This window comes from Aspergillus aculeatinus (assembly GCF_003184765.1).
Source record: "Aspergillus aculeatinus CBS 121060 unplaced genomic scaffold BO66scaffold_14, whole genome shotgun sequence".
Lineage (NCBI taxonomy): Eukaryota > Fungi > Ascomycota > Eurotiomycetes > Eurotiales > Aspergillaceae > Aspergillus > Aspergillus aculeatinus.
In genome coordinates this window covers 370,130-387,427 of record NW_020291483.1, presented here as the reverse complement: position 1 = coordinate 387,427, position 17,298 = coordinate 370,130, and the positions used below count along the sequence as shown (strand labels likewise).

At 52.1% G+C, this 17,298-nt stretch overlaps 8 protein-coding genes across 8 annotated transcripts; 6 read left to right on the top strand and 2 right to left on the bottom strand.

Annotated features, from left to right (window-relative positions):
* Window positions 1-1,425: 1,425 nt before the first annotated feature.
* On the top strand, window positions 1,426-3,322 carry BO66DRAFT_43498 (uncharacterized protein). Its single transcript, XM_025650815.1, has one exon. It carries the CDS (start codon window positions 1,588-1,590, stop codon window positions 3,031-3,033), a length of 1,446 nt encoding a protein of 481 aa, XP_025505778.1. The 5' UTR covers window positions 1,426-1,587; the 3' UTR covers window positions 3,034-3,322.
* A 606-nt stretch (window positions 3,323-3,928) lies between these two features.
* Window positions 3,929-5,579, top strand: BO66DRAFT_370564 (60S ribosomal protein eL13). The gene is made up of 5 exons (XM_025645424.1): window positions 3,929-3,972; window positions 4,101-4,134; window positions 4,291-4,337; window positions 4,471-4,629; window positions 4,791-5,579. Exons 1-5 carry the CDS (start codon window positions 3,970-3,972, stop codon window positions 5,223-5,225), a joined length of 678 nt encoding a protein of 225 aa, XP_025505777.1. The 5' UTR covers window positions 3,929-3,969; the 3' UTR covers window positions 5,226-5,579.
* A 242-nt stretch (window positions 5,580-5,821) lies between these two features.
* Window positions 5,822-8,172, bottom strand: BO66DRAFT_346075 (uncharacterized protein). The gene is made up of 2 exons (XM_025644572.1): window positions 7,155-8,172; window positions 5,822-7,105 (listed from the first exon to the last, which is right to left on the bottom strand). The coding sequence occupies exons 1-2, from the start codon at window positions 8,021-8,023 to the stop codon at window positions 6,106-6,108; spliced, it is 1,869 nt and encodes a 622-aa protein (XP_025505776.1). The 5' UTR covers window positions 8,024-8,172; the 3' UTR covers window positions 5,822-6,105.
* Window positions 8,173-8,360: 188 nt separating this feature from the next.
* BO66DRAFT_390436 (oxidoreductase-like domain-containing protein) lies at window positions 8,361-9,413 on the top strand. The gene has a single exon (XM_025647006.1). It carries the CDS (start codon window positions 8,390-8,392, stop codon window positions 9,218-9,220), a length of 831 nt encoding a protein of 276 aa, XP_025505775.1. The 5' UTR covers window positions 8,361-8,389; the 3' UTR covers window positions 9,221-9,413.
* Window positions 9,414-9,715: 302 nt separating this feature from the next.
* Window positions 9,716-10,736, top strand: BO66DRAFT_346070 (DUF3245 domain-containing protein). Its single transcript, XM_025644571.1, has 2 exons — window positions 9,716-9,952; window positions 10,071-10,736. The coding sequence occupies exons 1-2, from the start codon at window positions 9,771-9,773 to the stop codon at window positions 10,567-10,569; spliced, it is 681 nt and encodes a 226-aa protein (XP_025505774.1). The 5' UTR covers window positions 9,716-9,770; the 3' UTR covers window positions 10,570-10,736.
* Window positions 10,737-11,441: 705 nt separating this feature from the next.
* Window positions 11,442-13,670, bottom strand: BO66DRAFT_370553 (HSF-type DNA-binding domain protein; the record flags this gene model as incomplete). Its single annotated transcript, XM_025645423.1, has 6 exons — window positions 13,179-13,670; window positions 12,988-13,086; window positions 12,850-12,917; window positions 12,449-12,789; window positions 12,304-12,373; window positions 11,442-12,253 (listed from the first exon to the last, which is right to left on the bottom strand). The coding sequence occupies exons 1-6, from the start codon at window positions 13,559-13,561 to the stop codon at window positions 11,442-11,444; spliced, it is 1,773 nt and encodes a 590-aa protein (XP_025505773.1). The 5' UTR covers window positions 13,562-13,670.
* A 298-nt stretch (window positions 13,671-13,968) lies between these two features.
* Window positions 13,969-14,913, top strand: BO66DRAFT_43426 (uncharacterized protein). Its single transcript, XM_025650768.1, has one exon. It carries the CDS (start codon window positions 14,092-14,094, stop codon window positions 14,677-14,679), a length of 588 nt encoding a protein of 195 aa, XP_025505772.1. The 5' UTR covers window positions 13,969-14,091; the 3' UTR covers window positions 14,680-14,913.
* BO66DRAFT_427537 (F-box domain protein) lies at window positions 14,431-17,293 on the top strand. Its single transcript, XM_025650358.1, has 7 exons — window positions 14,431-14,740; window positions 14,893-14,903; window positions 15,177-15,195; window positions 15,278-15,535; window positions 15,620-15,785; window positions 15,859-16,253; window positions 16,381-17,293. Exons 1-7 carry the CDS (start codon window positions 14,700-14,702, stop codon window positions 17,195-17,197), a joined length of 1,707 nt encoding a protein of 568 aa, XP_025505771.1. The 5' UTR covers window positions 14,431-14,699; the 3' UTR covers window positions 17,198-17,293.
* The last annotated feature ends 5 nt before the right edge of the window (window positions 17,294-17,298 follow it).

Genomic DNA, 17,298 nt, shown 5'->3' with positions numbered 1-17,298 from the left:
TGGCACCGCCATAGCTCATAGTTACCTGCAAGTATTTATCAGACGAAACGTTCAGATTCTGTTTAGGCACTTGAAGCATTGCTAATGAATGCAGTCTCTCATATAAGGACACTATTTAGCAATTTAATACAAGGGAGTGAAATTGCTGTAGAGTCTTAGATGCACCTGTGAATCAAAAATTCATGTTTACATGGCTCTCTACATTGATACCTACTCCGTCCTACTAGACCAAACATCCTTGCATCTTGGAGATGAGAGAAATAGCTCATAAGTACCTCTCTTTACACCATCCACCCGATAGTATACATTCTTTCTTGATCTGATCAAGGCATGAACCCAGGTAGAAGTCATTTTCAGTGTAAAGTGATCAATATGTATGGTATTCATGTGACTCCGATAAACAGAACATGCACTTTAAGGACTTAAAGGGACCATGCGATTGCTGCATTCCATGACTTAGCAGCCAGCTGTTCGGTATATTCCACGGGCCAGACTCATCCTTGCAAGACTGTCTGACGAATGACTTGTGAGTGCCGCGTCGACCGACCTTACACTGTTATCTGCCAGTAGGTGCTTTGTGACCCGATTACCATCGGGCTCTGAGATCAAGACCATAGTAGACGGAGTAGAATAGAAACTGGGTAACTGGGTAACAGGTGGGTAACGTAGACTGAGTACTCCGTACAGCTCGCTGGGCTCTGGGCTGGGTCTGTCGTCGGTTGCCTCAGCTACAATCAAAAGTGGCCCATGGGGTTTCGGTTGTTTACCTTTTGCAAGCGTCAGCGATCTCTGCTTAGCCCAAGCAGGAAAGGTGGCCTTTTAGCGCGCGGCTGGGCTCACGTGGGTGATGGTGGTTGGAGATGGTTGGTCGAGGCTGAGCATTGCAAGCGATGGTTCCCAGCCTCCTCCAATTGTGCGCCAACTTACGCTTGCAAACACCCTTAAGGCATCAATCCGGCCCCTTCCTCCTTGCTTCTCCTCATCATATCATCTCTTACGCCCACCCCCTCCTCCCCTTCCCCCTCATCCATCAACTAGCTTCTTCATCGTCGCCCTTTCGTATACCTTATCGCGCGTACCTGCTTCATTCCTCTGATCTCCTTACTCCCGTTGACAGCTTCCCTCCCGCTTCCATACTTATCGTCTCTCACATTGCTCTCCCCTGCCATAACTTACTGCCATACCCGGAGCGATCTGTTTCCGACTTCTTATCGCCAACTCCCATACTACTTGCGAAACGTGCCCGATCCGGCTATCAGTGATAAGCGCATACATATCCCGTCGCAACGCTGTTACTGCGACGAATCGCGCAACGCTTTTCCTAGATTTACCATCCCATTGCCATTGCATTCATCCAGCCTGATTATTCTGCCCACCCGCTCGACAACATACCTCGTCTCGTCGCATCCTCGCACTCACCAAGGATATTGACGTCTCGCATGCGCTTGCGCCCGACCGCCTCACGCTAACTTCCGGCCCACCGCATTGAAGCTTTGCCCGTACGGTCCTACATACAGACTGCGTCGGGCTTGGCTGCGAACGCAAAAACCAGTTACTTGCCTGCTTCCTGGATGCCATACCTTGACTATGTCACAAGAATTCGAGCGTCCGCTCTCGCAGGGATCGCTTGCTCCCCCAGTCGATATTTCAGGGCCTGCTACCCCGGTTAAACGGGCAGTTCTATCCGCATCACCAGACTTGAGTGTCAAAGCTGGAAGCCAAGCTTCAAACTCCGACCAAAGCAAGCTCCTCTCACCACCATCTCTACCTTCATCAGATATGACACCGCCCCCCTCATCCCAGATACCCGGAGCTCCTCTGCGGGAATCGAGGTCTCGATCAAGCTCATGCCTCGCATCCCCGCCCAATATCGAGAAGACCCTCTGTGTGGCATATGGTGCTTCGGAAAACCTTCCAACTGCCGATGAAATTGATAATGCGAACGAATTGAAGCTTCGCATGATCGCCAAAGACCTCCTAGGTGTAGCTCAGGAAGCCCGCATGTCAGCGCTCCATTTCAAATTGCAAAACAGTCTGCTCTCATTCACGAGTAACGAAGCGATCAAGCGTGCAGAGGTCGAGCATCAACTCGCGCGAAGGGAGGTTGAGATTCTTCAGAGTTCGGAATATCGCAGTCGCCAATGCCAGCATGAACTGAAACCGATGCAGTCGATTTCGAATGAGGAGCTTGAGCTTTCTCTCAAGCGCAATCAGGAACTCGAGAGGGTTAATGCTACACTCGATCGAAGGCTTCGCCGAGCAAAAAAGCTTATCGAACAGGAGAGAAATACGTCCGAGCTTCTAAGAGAAGAAAATAGAATGCTGAAGGACCGAATCCGCGACAACCGAAGACACTTCTCTCGGATGATCGAGCATGGTCCAATGTCGCCGAGTCCCCAGAACGAGGCCCACACTCCTCATAGAGGGGCAATACCTCAGTTCGCCGACGACGGTGGTCATCACTTGAACGGGACTGAAAGGCATGATCCCTTTGAAGCTCTTCTAGCAGCTCACCGCGTCCTCAACCAAGAGTCGCCAGCTGTCGCCTCGACCCCCGATAGACACCGCAATCATCGAGAGAATGCGAGTCGTCACATGCGCGGCGCTCACTCTTTGTCGTCTTTACCTATGACTCCATCCCATCCTCGGTTGACGCACGATGAGGGTCGAATTTATACCCCAGGGACATATTCTTCTGATGATCGTCGTGATCGAGACAGTACCATTTCGGCATCTGACATTGAAGAAGCCGAAACCGAGGAAGATGTCCCCACTGCAGGAACACGGACGGTCTCTAGTAGCGTGCACCGCCGCAGTCAGTTCAGCAACCATCCAGAGACTCGAGGCATGGCAAGTGCTGCAAAATCGAGTACGTTGCTGCAAACAAAGCTGTTTGGCCAAGTGAGGAAGCCCGGCGTTGATCGGCCCCTCAGTAAGAATCTCAAACGCAAAGCAAGTTTTGATGGTGCGACCCCGAAGAGATCAAAAGCGGAGGAGAGGGTGGGTCTCGGTATTGGCACCTGGAACAACTAGACCAAGCAGTACCCGTGCACAACGGCAAAGCGTCGCTGTTTCTGCCAAACCTGAACCTTTATCAGACGTAGTATCCTGTCGTCAGCGACATGAGAGACGCTTTTATATGTCGACGCGGATGGTCTGATTGCGTTATACCTTGCTTTCTGCATATGAGCTTTTCTCCCAGGACATGGAAAAGTGATGAGCGATGACATTCAAAGAAATGATGAAAAAGACTGGTCTTATTTAAGAGCAGCTTGTTTCCCTGTGTGATCTTATCTGCCCCGGATTTTGTCTTCGATATGTTTGCGTTGGCTTTTCGAGCATATCCTGTGAACCACCAGGGACTCTTATTTTAGGAGTTATTGATCAATTTAGCGGTAGTTAGAGATGAATGAAATTCAAATTGAACCGAGCTGGAGCACACTGGCAATGACATCTTAAATGGTATACCAGTGAAGACTGGGGAATCGTGGAAGTAGTTCGTCAAGGTATGTAGACACTGAGACAGGTTGTCTGACTAAGCAAGAAAGACAGAAATGGCAGAAGGAAGTGAGTGGTACTGTGAGGGATGAAAAAGGGAAAACAGGGTAGTTTATAGGGTGAGCAGTGAAGTATCAGGTAACAACCATGAAATTAGCCACAAATATGACTTATTGATCACCAATTGTTCATGGTCCATGACAAGAGCAGTGTCTACTGGTGAATTAAAGCGATCCAAAGTCACTGGCAATTGCGGTTCGGAAAAGGCGGAGACGAAGGCGGACAAGAGGACGAGCCTTCCGGATTGGGTAAGCAGGGTAGGGCTCGCTAAGCGAGGCGATGCGGCTCTGCGCGGGTTAGCCACACCAAAAAAAGTTCCACCTAATATTGAGGCGAGGAGTCTTGAGATACGACCAGCAACCACCCACGACGACGACGACAATCTCCCGGCCTTGATCCCCATCCGTCACAATGGTGCGTTATGCGTCCCTCGCGATAGTCTATCGATCAATCACGATGATCATGGGCTTTTTCCCCCTGTCTCTCGACGTTGGTTTCTCGACACGGTGAATGCTGATGGATTTCTTCTTGGTGTGATATAGGCGATCAAGCACAACAACCAGATTCTCAACCAGCGTGAGTAATGCACCCGCCATACGGAGCGAAGAATACAGGGCGAACGAGAGAGGGATGTAACGATGAGAAGGGAAAAGAAAATACACTGGATGATGGACGACGAACTGGGTCAAATTGAATGTATCATGGACTGATGGAATTTTTTTTTCATCTCAGACTTCCACAAGGACTGGCAGCGTCGTGTCCGCGTGCACTTCGACCAGGTACGCTCTTCTTTCTCTACGATGCAATATCACGATTCTATCGCAATTCGCCTTGATACGAACGACATGGGAAAAGCGAGGATCGCTGAGAAAAGACGGTGTGGACTGACGTTTTTTCTTCTCTGGTTTATAGCCTGGCCGCAAGCACCGCCGTCGTGAGGCTCGTCTCGCTAAGGCCGCCGCCGTTGCTCCTCGTCCGGTTGACAAGCTGCGCCCCGTTGTGCGCTGCCCTACTGTCAAGTACAACCGCCGTGTTCGTGCTGGCCGTGGTTTCACCCTTGCTGAGCTGAAGGTAAAGAGACACTCCTACGAATCCCGGAGCGAAGAAGGTTGAAGGAAGGGGGTGAGTGGCTCGAACTGTCCTATTCGACCTGGGGACTGCAGCGCCACGCACATGAAGGAATAAAAATCAGGATGGAAGGGCTTACACATTTTGGTTTCGCACCTGAACAGGAAGCTGGTATCCCCAAGAAGCTCGCTCCCACCGTCGGCATCGCCGTTGACCACCGCCGTGTCAACTACTCCAAGGAGTCCCTCGTCGCCAATGTCGCCCGCCTCAAGGACTACAAGGCTCGCCTGATCCTCTTCCCCCGCAAGAGCGGTCAGTTCAAGAAGCTCGACTCTTCTGCCGAGGAGGTCAACGCCGCCAAGGCTGCCTTCGCTGAGGGCAAGACCGAGGGCTTCGTCACCCGCGTCAACCCCACCCTCCCCATCAAGAACGTCTCCGCCGCCGAGGCCGTCACCGAGGTCAAGCGCGACGACCTCCCCAAGGGTGAGGAGGCTGCCTACCGCCGCCTCCGTGAGGCCCGCTCCGAGGCCCGCTACAAGGGTGCCCGTGAGAAGCGTGCTAAGGCCAAGGCTGAGGAGGAGTCTGCTGCCAAGAAATAAATGTGATTCACTACTAATGATGATCGGGTCGATTTTCAAGTCGGGGATTAGTCTACTGTGGCATGGCGTGGCTCCTCTTTTTCCTCTCTTACCTTTGTCCTTAACTTAAAAAGCTTCCCAAACACCTCGAAATGCAAATGTCCCAAGTTCATGTCCCACCACTACGACTTTCGACTTTTTGTGATGGTCTTCTTCCCCGGACTTCGGTTGTCATCAGAAGTTTTATTTTTCCTCCTCCACCAGAAATCACATCAAGACCTTGCAGATACCCCCCCCAAACCACATCAGAATTACCTACATGTTTTTCCTGATCTGACGAGTAGACGGTAGAGGTTAATATCACGGTCTTTCCACCTGCTTGTATATCTTGTAGAAACCCTCCCACGGTCTAGTGTATCCTGCTTTGCGAGTCTAGGTATGTGCTCGATAGCGGACGTAAGTGGGGGAACATATGGGCCTAGATCGCTCTCTGTGACGAGAACCTACCCTGTCAGAAATGTACGGGGTTAAGAAAGGAAGATTTAAATGCTGCTGTCATTCATCCTTATTATGTGCAGACATGCCGGGGATCGAAAGCTTGCATTGGATCCGCTCTTCCTATCACACCCGGCCCAGCAGCCTATCGTATTGCAAATTAAACCGTTTCACTGTTACCCCTCCACAACTTAGTTTCCCTTCAAAACGGCCCGTGGTATAAACCGTGCTCCAAACCTATACCAAACAAGTAGAAACTCCTAGATTCGAAGAAAAGAAACGCGCCCAAACCTTAGCACGCAACAACGCCACACGCATGGATTCAATCAAACGTCATAGACATAGATGCGTGTGAACACACTTGATCATTACCTGACCATTGTTAAGCCCGTAGGCGCCGATAACCTTATGCTGCATCATGCGCGGAACCATGATCGAGTTCGTCACTATCTCCAAAGAGAACTTTCACGACGCACTCCGTAGCACGCAAGATGGCGCCGGTCTGGATCTCGCTTGACTCGCCGGTGACTCCTTCAGGCTGGCTGTCTGATTTCTCCATCAACATAGTATGAAATAGCTTTTTACACTCTTGCTCGACTTTCCGGCCAGGAGCCCCGTCGGAGCTGATGCTCGAAATGCTGATCCCGGGGACAAGCTGGGGTTCGCTTGACCATTCGTCGATTCTCAACTCACAGGAGAGGAGCAGACTCAGGCGTCTGGCCTTCGATTCTAAGAGTATAGACGTTCGCTCGAGGTGAGGCAGAATGCGTCGCAAATCAGGCGTGCTTTGCTTGTCGGAGCCCGGTGGTGGGGAGGCACTGGGCCTCCTATGGCCAGGGATCAAATCTGCATGTTGCTCCTCCATCTGTGACCACAGTTGTGCCCGTGATATTACAGCTTCCCAGTACCGATTGATCCCCCAGCAAAGTCCCGTGACGTCAAGTCTCAGGAGCGGGTTGGCGAGTCGGACCTCCGTCCAATGCTGTAAGGATGCGGGCATTCTGGCCTTGGCGGTTTGAGTTGCAGTTGGTACTCTTATTGAGACCAGGGTTTGTGTATGTGGATTGGCGTCATACGTAACGGCTACATTGAAGCGATTGGAAGGGAACGGATGCGGCGCGGTGAAAGTTAGAACATGTCTCTCCAGGGGGGGCTCAGTTGTGGTTGCTGGGACAAGCTCTGAGAATGCGGTAAGGCCCAAGGGTGCGAAAGCTGTGAGGTAAGGTTTCTTGTGGGCATGTTCGTCCAGCGCAAACGGATTGATCGGTAGTGTATCTTCAGTCGGTGGTGGGGGCCCCTTCGTAGCGAACGGAAGCAAAGCCGAGATAAGAGACGAGATCGATGCCGCGGTTGGGCGAGGACCAGATGGCGCTGTTTCTGTGGGGTGAGCGGATGATAGCAGGGTACTAGAACCGGTCAGTGATGGTCTTGCAGCCGTTGTCAGGAGGGGCATACAATAGCTTTGATAAGTCACGTTCGGTGTGTTCATCGCCCTGGCTCAACTCCTTTGACCAATCTTCCAATTCGGCAATTTCCTTCTTGAGTTGTTCCATCTCGTCAGAGAGCTCATTCCTCAGCTTTCGCTTTTTTAGGATGTGCTCCGGGAACGACTCCCAATCCAAGGTCGGTCCCGATTCCGTCATATCGTCCGCCTCTCCATAATTGACGCTCCTCAATCTCGATGGCGTCTGCTCAGGATTGTCCGTCGTTCGTCGTCTCCCCCATTTCGCTTGTTGTGAACTAGGGCTGCTGCTCAAAAGCCCCTTTGAGCGTCCCGGTGGCGGTTCCAGCCCCAGTTGTGTCGGTGTCGGCGGAAGATCTGGCTCTTCGAGTATCTCCTGTAAAGAAGGCTGACTGAGGTCCCCGGTGACGTCCAAATCCCCGGTCACGCTACCCAGCTCCGATGTCAGTTGGTCATCTGGCGTGTTGATGTGTCGCGGCTCCTCGATACTCCGCTGCGTCGAAGCGGGGGACCCAAAAGCCAAATCAGAGGCGGTTATTCGAGTAGAGACTCGCCTCGGGGGCGCAGCAAAGACATTGAGCCCGCCGGATAGTCGCGGAGACGGCTTCGCCTTCTTGGGAGGCTTCAGTGGACTGCCAGACGAAGTCAATGATGGTCTGAGAGCCTTTCGGTCTCTCAAGCCGACAGCCCGCGCATCCGCCTTAGTCGGTTTGGGTGGGCTTCGCACAGGCGATCTGCTCAGCGCGCGTTCGAGGAGGGTGGGATGTGTTCTTGCTAAGCTGGCTCTTGTCGGTGCCTGGAACGAGGCACGCTCGTTCGTTTGTGGTTGCGCGACATTCGGTGGAGGAGGGGGATTGCTCATTTGCGACGTGCTGACACCAACAGCTACTGGATCGCTCCGCACAGGTGTCTCTCGGGGTGCGATACAAGCGCTAAAATAACCACCCTTTCTGGTATTTTCTGATGCTGTGGGAAGGAGTAAGAAAAAAGTCTGCGTGTAAGAAACGAAACGAGCTGAAGGTAGATTGAGCCGGTGTTTACATGCGCCCAGTCCAGCGGGCGGACGGTAAACCAAGCGATTGCCGGGAAAAAGCTGTTTGCACTGTTTGCCTGCATACAATCGATTCGACTGAAGGGACCTTATGACATAACCGACCGCATCGGCGATCCTTGAGTTCCTCTTTCTGCCTGCTTTTCTTTCCCCTCCTGCGTCGACACACCAGAACAAATGGAACGCCCCTTCCTGACTCTCGCGCCATCCCTCGCGCGAACAACAACAACAGCAGCAGCAGCAATCCGCAGCAGTGGCAGCAATAATATACGTGGATTGCCCCAAATTGCGCCTTTCATAATCAGACAACATGCGTTCTCCTTCTCCGCTCGCCGCTTAGCCACGCATGACAATGCCGCCGCTCTGCGCAACGGAACGGTCAAGGCAGGCGAGAACGGCACTACGCAAGCGCAACCACTTGCCGGCTACTATCACGATATCCTCTCGACCCGCTCCCCCTACGACCGGCAGTCCGTTCCTCCCCGGCCACAATCCCGCGAGCCAGCCGAGGAACCGGCCCCCCCAACGAAGAAGCCCCAGACACCGGAGGAGAAAATGGCCATAGTCTTCGGGACCCGTCTCGCAGGCCCCGGCCGAGCCTCGCGCTACGACCCCGGGGCCGCGCCGGACGTGACCTGGAGAACCGTGAACGGGGTCGCGATCCCCCCGCGTCCGGAGGAACCCGACAACTGCTGCATGAGCGGCTGCGTTCACTGCGTGTGGGACGACTATCGGGACGAGTTGGAAGAATGGGCCGCGCGGCTTGCGCAGGCGAAGGCGAAGGGCTCGCCCGCAACAAGCGACGGCAAGGACCAGCGCCAGACGCCGAGGTCCGAGGTCAACGCCGCCAGCGGCAGTATGGACGACGACGGCGGGGGCAGTGAAACGAACTGGACGCTGCCGGATCCCAATGAGGACCTGTTTGCCAATATCCCCGTCGGGATCCGGGAGTTCATGAAGACGGAGAAGAAGTTGAAGCAGAAACATCAAGAGGAAGCCCACACGTGAGACAATGGATGAAAGACCTTTTACGCCTCTCCCGATCCCTCTCTCTTCCTTTAGACGATGATTATACCCTGTCTCCCATGGTTCTGTGGGGGGGCGTGTGCGTGTGCGTGTGTTTGTGTATATATATTAAGTATAGAGATGTTTTTAGAGCCTCCCGGACGTGCGTGAAGTGTATATAAACCACTACAAGATGATCCCTCAATAAAACTCCTTGACGCATAGTATCAGTAATTGCGATATCACCCAAACATACAATCCACGGTACATGCACAAACCGACAATAATTTACTCTACATAGAGCATGCAAAAACATACTTCAATTCTACAGTATAAAGGAATCCCAACCCAATCAAACCTTATCACCAAAAGATTGAAAAGCGGTGAAGAACCCCCAGTCCCCCAATATGGATTCTGCCCGAATCTGCCGCCTCGCTATCGCAAAAAAAGTTCAATATGAATTGAACGCAACTCTCTCGGAAAATCAAACCCAGAAGGGCACCCTCATTGACCTTACGAGCCGAATCATCAGATCAGAAACATTCTTCCCAGGATGTCAATATCACAATCGGAAACAGACATCATCCTCAACAAGGCCAATGTCGCACTGGCCCGCAGCCAGCGGCTTGTCGCATCATGGCTCCCAGCTCCGACGGCGGAGGACCAAGCCAATGTGAAATCCGAAGAGGAGTTGCAGCGCGAAGAGGATGAGATATTCACGGCGGTCCCAGAAACGTAAACGAACCCCTTCCCCAACCAAAATGCCGTTGACTTAAGAAAACGTGTTTCCTCTCGCGAGGTATATATTGGTTCGTGTCGCTGACCTCTTGATTCTGGGCGGGGAGAATTACAGGCTCGGAGTTGGAGCGCCTTTGCCGACGAAAGCCGCGGATGGAAGTTGGAATCGTACGGAATTGGACTCAAATGACAAACTACGGAAACAGCTTCTCGGTCGCAATTATCAGAAAGTCATGGCGGCCAAGGCCAATGCAAAGACGGGGGTCTCCTCCGCTGGTACCGCTTCAGGCCGACCGTCGGTGAAGGCGACGTCGTCCGGCGCCGGTCACGGGGCTGACCAGGAAGATGACGATGAGGAGGAAGGTCGCTTGGCTCTTATTGGCAGAAAGAATAACTCGTCTTCAAGGAAGAGGAAAGCAGATGCCCCTCCTCAACAAACCCCGGGAGAAACCGAAAACATGAGCTCCGAGGCCAAGGCGACAGATGTTGGTGGCGACGACAAACTAGAAAGCGGTCCATCGCAACCCTCATCTGGCCGAAGAGGTAGGAAAAAGGGCACAAGCTTTTTGGACGAGATTTTGGCCGAACGGTCGAAGAAGAGAAAGAAGAGGTGATTACTAGGTACGTGTTTCGGTAATCGACCACTCTTGTGTACATAGGCATAAACCAAACACAATATTGATACCCGCTCGATCTGGTGGCATACCATATATCAAGCAAACACTGACCTTGACCAATGTTCGTTCGTTTGCTCTTGGTTTAGTGATCATATCGATATACTCAGCATAGCCGACACAAACCAGTCTTTGCCTAGTGTGAAAGTTGAATTCTGTACATTGTCTTATTCAAATAGTCACTATAGATTCATCTCTAAATTAGTGTCCCCAAGCAGTATTCTGTTCCACTCAACCCAGGGTATATAGTATAAATAAACAGAAGTGGCCCAATTAGCCTGAAATGCTAGAGTATGCATGGCCACCAATCGATTGACTGGGAGAACCAGCGGTGTGAACTATGGGAATCGATAGTGATAATCCCAAAGTGTTTGGTGTAGGTAAAACCACCAATGATGCATGCTGTCCAAGCAGTGTAAGAGGTTAGCAAAATTGAAGAAACACCGCGCAAACGTGATAGGCTACAAACGAGCCAAGCCCCTCTTTCCCTCACCCCCATGAATGATTGTACAAAAGAATGCTCCGACCCATTTGAATTATCGAAAGAGCGTGTAAGAGAGATATGAAAGATTACAGGCAGAGTGATGCCCCCGTTGCGCAGACTTGACCAGTGTACGGTGGGGAGGGACTGGTGTATTTGTTGTCTTTTTCCAGATCGTTTTTCTTTCCGAGCGTCTGCGCCACACTCGGAGATGAATTAGGGAGACTGTATCGAGAAATTGAGTTCTTTGCAGTCGCATGCTATGATGATCTCGAGAAGCTGCCTGAGAGCGCTGCCTGAAACAAAACCGAAACTTTGTGCGTCTCGTGGTCTACTCGAGCCGCTTCCGCTTCCGATCGTCCGCCATCGCATGCTGGTCTTCATCCGGTCGCTCAGCCGTATCGGCGGGGTTAAGAAGTGAATGAACATTGCTTGCCATGCTGGAGCGCCGTGTTGCAGGGAGGGACATTTCGTGGCGAGGGAACCTGGGACCTAGGGGCCACCCATTATCGGCGGGAACAGTTTGATCGGGGTGCAAGGGAGGAGTTGCATGACGAGTGCTCTCCTGTAGGCGCCGTGGGGCGCCCATTTCGTATTGCGCCAACACATCGCGTACTTGCTGCTCACTTGAGGTCGGAGTTCGGTGTCGCGACGGCGACCAGGGATTCGCCGCATGAGTGGGCAAATGAGTCGAAGGGAATGGCGACACTCCCGGTGGCGGCCAGCCATGCTGTCTGATATCGGCTGAAGTATGGCGACGAGTGAGGTTGGGGCCTGGAGGAGACGAGACCGAAGATAGGGGATGAGGCACAGGCTGTTGTGGGGTGACCACAGCCGGCACCTGGGGGCGGCTGTAGTTCGGGGAGGAATGTCCGGCCCCGATCGAACCGAAGCGACGGGGGGAAGCAGCCAAATGTGGGGGAACAGGAGGGCGAATCATGTTGGGCCGAGACGGATTCTCCATCATCGAAGGACGACGTCCATCCTCCTGAGGGATTTGACGCGGGGACAACGGCGGGCCGGGTTCGACAGAGATGTTGGCAACGTAGGGCTGGCGGACTGATAGGTAAGGATCCTGAGAGTGCTCGAGAGACCGCACGGCATCTAAATGCTTCTCTAGCTCGGCTTGCATGCCGGTCACTGCTACAGGTTAGGTCACCCGGATTTCAAGGACTCAAGGCGACGAAGCTCACCATCCCGATACAAGATGCTTTCGCGATCAGGAATCATCCCTTGAAGGAATCGAGAAATCGAATGCGTCCACTATTCCGAAACCGAGATCAGTACTGCCTTCGCCGCATAGCTGGCATACAATTTGGAATGATCGGGCCCACGCACATGATAACAACGGATCAAACTTTCCGCCATCGATTGGCATCGCGCATTGAGCGCCACGTTCCCTTCTTCGGCGCGCGTGAGACGGGCATGCATATCGAACATTGAATGTTCCAGGTTCATCAAGCGTGCTTCAGTGGCATCCGGGACAGGCTCAGCTGGCGTGCCCGGTTGCGAGGCAGCTTTGTGGCCTGGAAATGAATCGCGATGGATCAACGCATGGCGGGATGCGCGTCGCTTGATTTCACGCAAGCCGACAAGATCGCCACGCTTGAAGTTGCCATTTCCGTGCTTGAATTCCCAGAGAGCAGAATCCGGAGACCCAGTATGAAAGACGTCGCTCACTGGTGTCCAATGACATCAGTAACGGTGCACCCCTCCATCTTCGGCCTGAACCAGCATACCTTTGTGAAATCCATACATATTCAATTGCCGGACGAATGAGGATATATTGGTGTGCTTGAAGTACTGGCTGCATAGATCGGTCAGCGCCTTCTCTCATTTGTAGGATAGATCCGGCGCGCTGGAGTAGGAAGACTCACGCGAGTACTTTGGAAAATTCAGAGGTGGGCGACATAACGAAGCTATCATTGGTATTGGACCACGATATTAGGTGCTGAATGCTGGGATCTTCGAGCATACTACTCATTTGATTGTCAGTGTGCGAACCCAGAGAACACGGAGTAGCATCTCTGATGGAGACAAAGACGATTGAGCTGGACGGCTGACGTACTTGTAAAGCTTGTGGATGAAAGCTGTTTGAACGACCTTTGGCTGCTGCGCGGCGGCCGCGGCACCGATTGCCTGATTAGGGCCTAGATGATGGTGATTCACACTCTGTGAGTCGGCCGAGCTGTTAGGAGCGGTCGTGGTAGTGATGTTGAGGTTCGTGCCCGTTCGATCGCTATCGGGGCTGCTGTGGATGGGGGGCGCAGGGCCCGGGGCTGGAGGTGTGACATCCATGGGATCACCGTTCGATTGGAAGGATGTTGGAACGACGGAGGAGGAGAGGACAGGGATTCTTCGGACTTTGCCCGGCGCATCGGTGGCAGCAGTAGCAGGAGGAGCAGCGAGAAGGGAGTTCCTGGAGGGAAGATCGGCGAGGCTGCTGCTCATCTCGCGCGGTAAAAGTCTAGAGGAAAAGAGAACAGGAGGAAGAGGAGGCAGCGGCGGCGACGGAGAAGTAGGTGGTGGAGGAGGAGGAGGAGGAGGAGGAGGAGGGGGGGGGAGGTAGAAACGAAGGACGGGTGACCGAGAGATAGACCGGTAGGAAGAGAAAGACCCAGCAAAATTCAATGCTGCTTTTCGTATTCTGGTCTTCCTTCCTTCCAGTCTAATGATAAGGTTGGGTGCCTTTTTTTCGTTATTTTCTGTCAGGCTTCTGGGTTTCTGTTGAACCATGTAATTGAGAGAGGAAGAAAAAAAGGAAGAAGTTGAGGTTGCCCTGTGGGGCGGGTTTAGGGTGAAAAGGCAGATGGCGATAGGAGGAAAGGAACAATAGTAGATTGGGCAATAAGAGAACTAGATTTGAAGAAGAGAGGAAAAGGGGAGGGAGGGAAGAGGGAAAAGAGAAATTGAAATTAAAATTACAGAGGGAGAAAGAAATAGATCGAGGAAATGGTGTAAATAGTGGTAAGGGTAAATAGATGAATTATATTGATGATGATGATGAGGATGATGAAGATTTACAAGTCCAAAGAGAAGAACGAGACAGAGAAACTGCGAGACAGAGAAACTGCGAGACAGAGAAACTGCGAGACAGAGAAACTGCGAGACAGAGAAACTGCGAGACTGCAAGACCGCGAGATAGAGAGAGAGAGACAAGAGGGAGAAAAGAGAGGGTCTGGGCCGAACGGACTGGAACTGAGGATCAACACTTCTTCAAAAGTCTCTCCGCTGCCTCGATCATCCTGGGCTTGTTCCATTGGTCGACCCTAGCTTTGCTGGCCTATTTTCAGTTTTCAGTTTTCAGTTTTCGGGTTTCCGTTTCTTCTCAATCGTGTTTTCCTGAAATTTTGCTCGAGGCTCATTCTGCTGGCCAGTCCGTTGGATGGATGCTTCTCGTGTCCGTACATAGCTTCCTCGGTGGAGCTCAAAAGCAAGAGAAGAGAACCCCCGTGGGTGGTCAACGAGTCTTGTTGTCTCGTGTTGCTTGCTGGTTTCCATTCGATGTCATATCATCTTCAATACTAGGTACTGAGGACTTCCTCTCCCTTTCCTCTCTTCCCTTCTGAAACCCTTAGGATATGAAGGGATGTACTGGACTGGACAGCAGTGCGACGAGGACGAAGAGGAGTGAGTCCCTGAAAACGATCAGGGACGAGGCGTCGTGGAAGGGGGCCAGAAGACGATCAGATCTGCAGCGCAGGCTGCTTATTCCGTTGGAACTAGCATAATTTAAAGTCACAGTTGTACTCGTACTAGTTACTTCTAAATTAACATACTAGGTGCAGTACAAGTAAGCTGCCTGGAGAACCTTTCGTACTTTATTCAGATCAAGTCGGCGGGAGGAACCGCAGAGGAGAGAACAATAAGATCAATTGATTAATCACAAGCAACAATAGTAACCACCCTAAATAAGGGGATGAACAAGGAAGGCTGGGTGCATATTTTGGAAGGATAATGTAGCTGAAAACACATTTGATATCTATTCAGTCTGTTTGCCTACATTGTACTATGCTAATCATAAGTAAAGCTACATAGTCATACTCATAATCTAGTAGTTTTATAGATCTTTCTGGGTATCTATGGTAATTTACCATAACAAGACACCCAAGCTGATCCGTAGCCGGAAATCCTGTCCTGTCAATAATAAAACTTAATCTACAATAGTCAATGTGACAGCTCCATCTTCTCTCCTCGCATTATATTCTTGCTGTCTAATTACGCCACAAGCACTGCTATCTCTGTACTCTACCTGTTCTTTTCCTTTGGGGATTCCTTGTTCCCTATCCCCACAACTCCCCCTCCGGCGCAGTGCCCGAATTCAGCTATGAGTCTGGATTCACCGTCTAGTGATAATGCCACAACCATCCAGCAGATCATCTCTCTTTTTAACAGTCTGAGCACAAATTCCGCCCGAAGAGCTGCGTATGAGCCAACTCGTTCTAAGCCCACCCCCTGCCTTATCTGTTTCCCCGCCCAGACGTGATAGTGCTAAGTTTCAAGTCGCAGGTATCATGGGCTGCTGAACCAACTGAACTCCACCGAATGGTGCGATTTACGCGCATGCATCGAACAGCGGACCTTCCAGAAAGACATCCTAGGCGAGTCCCTGCCCGAGGTCGCCCTCCAGATTGTGCAGCATCTGAGCGTTTCCGATCTTCACGTGCTCAGGAGAGTAGGTGACTATCAGGGACACGGGGAGCAGACTTGTTGATGGACCGGGACTTAACGCAGCTCGTACCCCCCAGGTCTCGAGACGATGGCACGCTCTCCTGTCATCTGCTTCTACCAAGCGCACCGTATATCGCCAATGGACCAACAACTCCAGTACGCACCTCACCACGGCCGAGATCACGCGGTACGCTCAACGGAGGCTCTACTTGGAGCGTGGCCAACCCGTCGCTACCGCCGCCGCACAGAGGGCCGTGAAAGTGATCGATGACCAACCAACCCCCCACAGCGCCCCCACGCCCAACACCTTCGCTTACGCCCACGGGAGGTTTGCATGGCTTAGGAGCCCCGACCTCCTCGTCGTACACAGTATTCGCAACTCTACAAGGCAGCAGTTTTGCACCGAAAACCGTGATCGCTTTCGATTGGTGGGGATCTCGAACTCCGTGGTTGTAGCGATCAGCACTCGCGCGTAAGTTTTGTTTTTCCCCCCTCTTCTTATACTCCCCTTTGTCTAGATGATAGTTCGAGAAACATGATCGGATGATCTTGAGGTGTAGTGCGTGCAAGGGCTCATAGGCTATATTGATTTCCCCCAGGTATTGTCATGTTTGGGATCTGGAGACCCAGGAGCACGCCTGGTTCCGTATCCCATCCCTCAACGTGACCGGCTTTGCGGTACGCGACAACACAGTCGCTGTAGCCTACAACAGTTATACGGTCACGGAGTCCGGGGACAAGATCGATACAGAATCCGTGACCTACTGGGACATGTGGTCGCGTACCGCTCACACAATCGAGAATGTTCCCCAAGTGGCAGTACTAGATTTGCTGCCCGCCACCAAGACCCTTGTCGTTGTTCATATCGAACTTCTGGAGACGTACGGAGTGTGCATAAGAAAATATTCCATGGATGGCGAAGGACATGCGCACACCCAGCGCGCTTTTCCATTATCCGCCGTTCATCGGGACTGGTCGCTCGAGATGCTGAGCCGGTCTTGGGACAATAATCATTACCGATTCGCAGTGTTCTTCGTGCAGTCACCATTGAACGGGACCGTCACGCGATCGTTTCAATGGGTTATAGCTACTTACGACCCTCAAACGGATGAAATCAGTCTGCACGAATTCACCTGGGATGATAGGCCCTATCATTTTTTGAATGCGGCGGCTGTGGACCACAATCTACTGTACTACCTCAGGGAGGACGGTGGCAGACCAGCTCTATGGGTATCTAACACATCAGCCCAACCGCCCCATCGAGCGGCGAGAGGAATGGATCCGAGCTGTCACGATGCGGGCGCCTTTCTCCTTGGGGATCGGGAGTTTGTTCTCCAGGTTCACCAGACCGAGACAAGAGCCTGGCCTGTAGAAGATGATACTCTGGCCCACGCTGAGTTCACGGATGATTCTTAAGACCTGATGTCTCGCTAATCAGGCTCTGGGATTGGGAAGCCAATTCTAGCGGGACAGCCATTGTCCTCAAATGGCACGAGTATTCTAAATCATTGTAACGA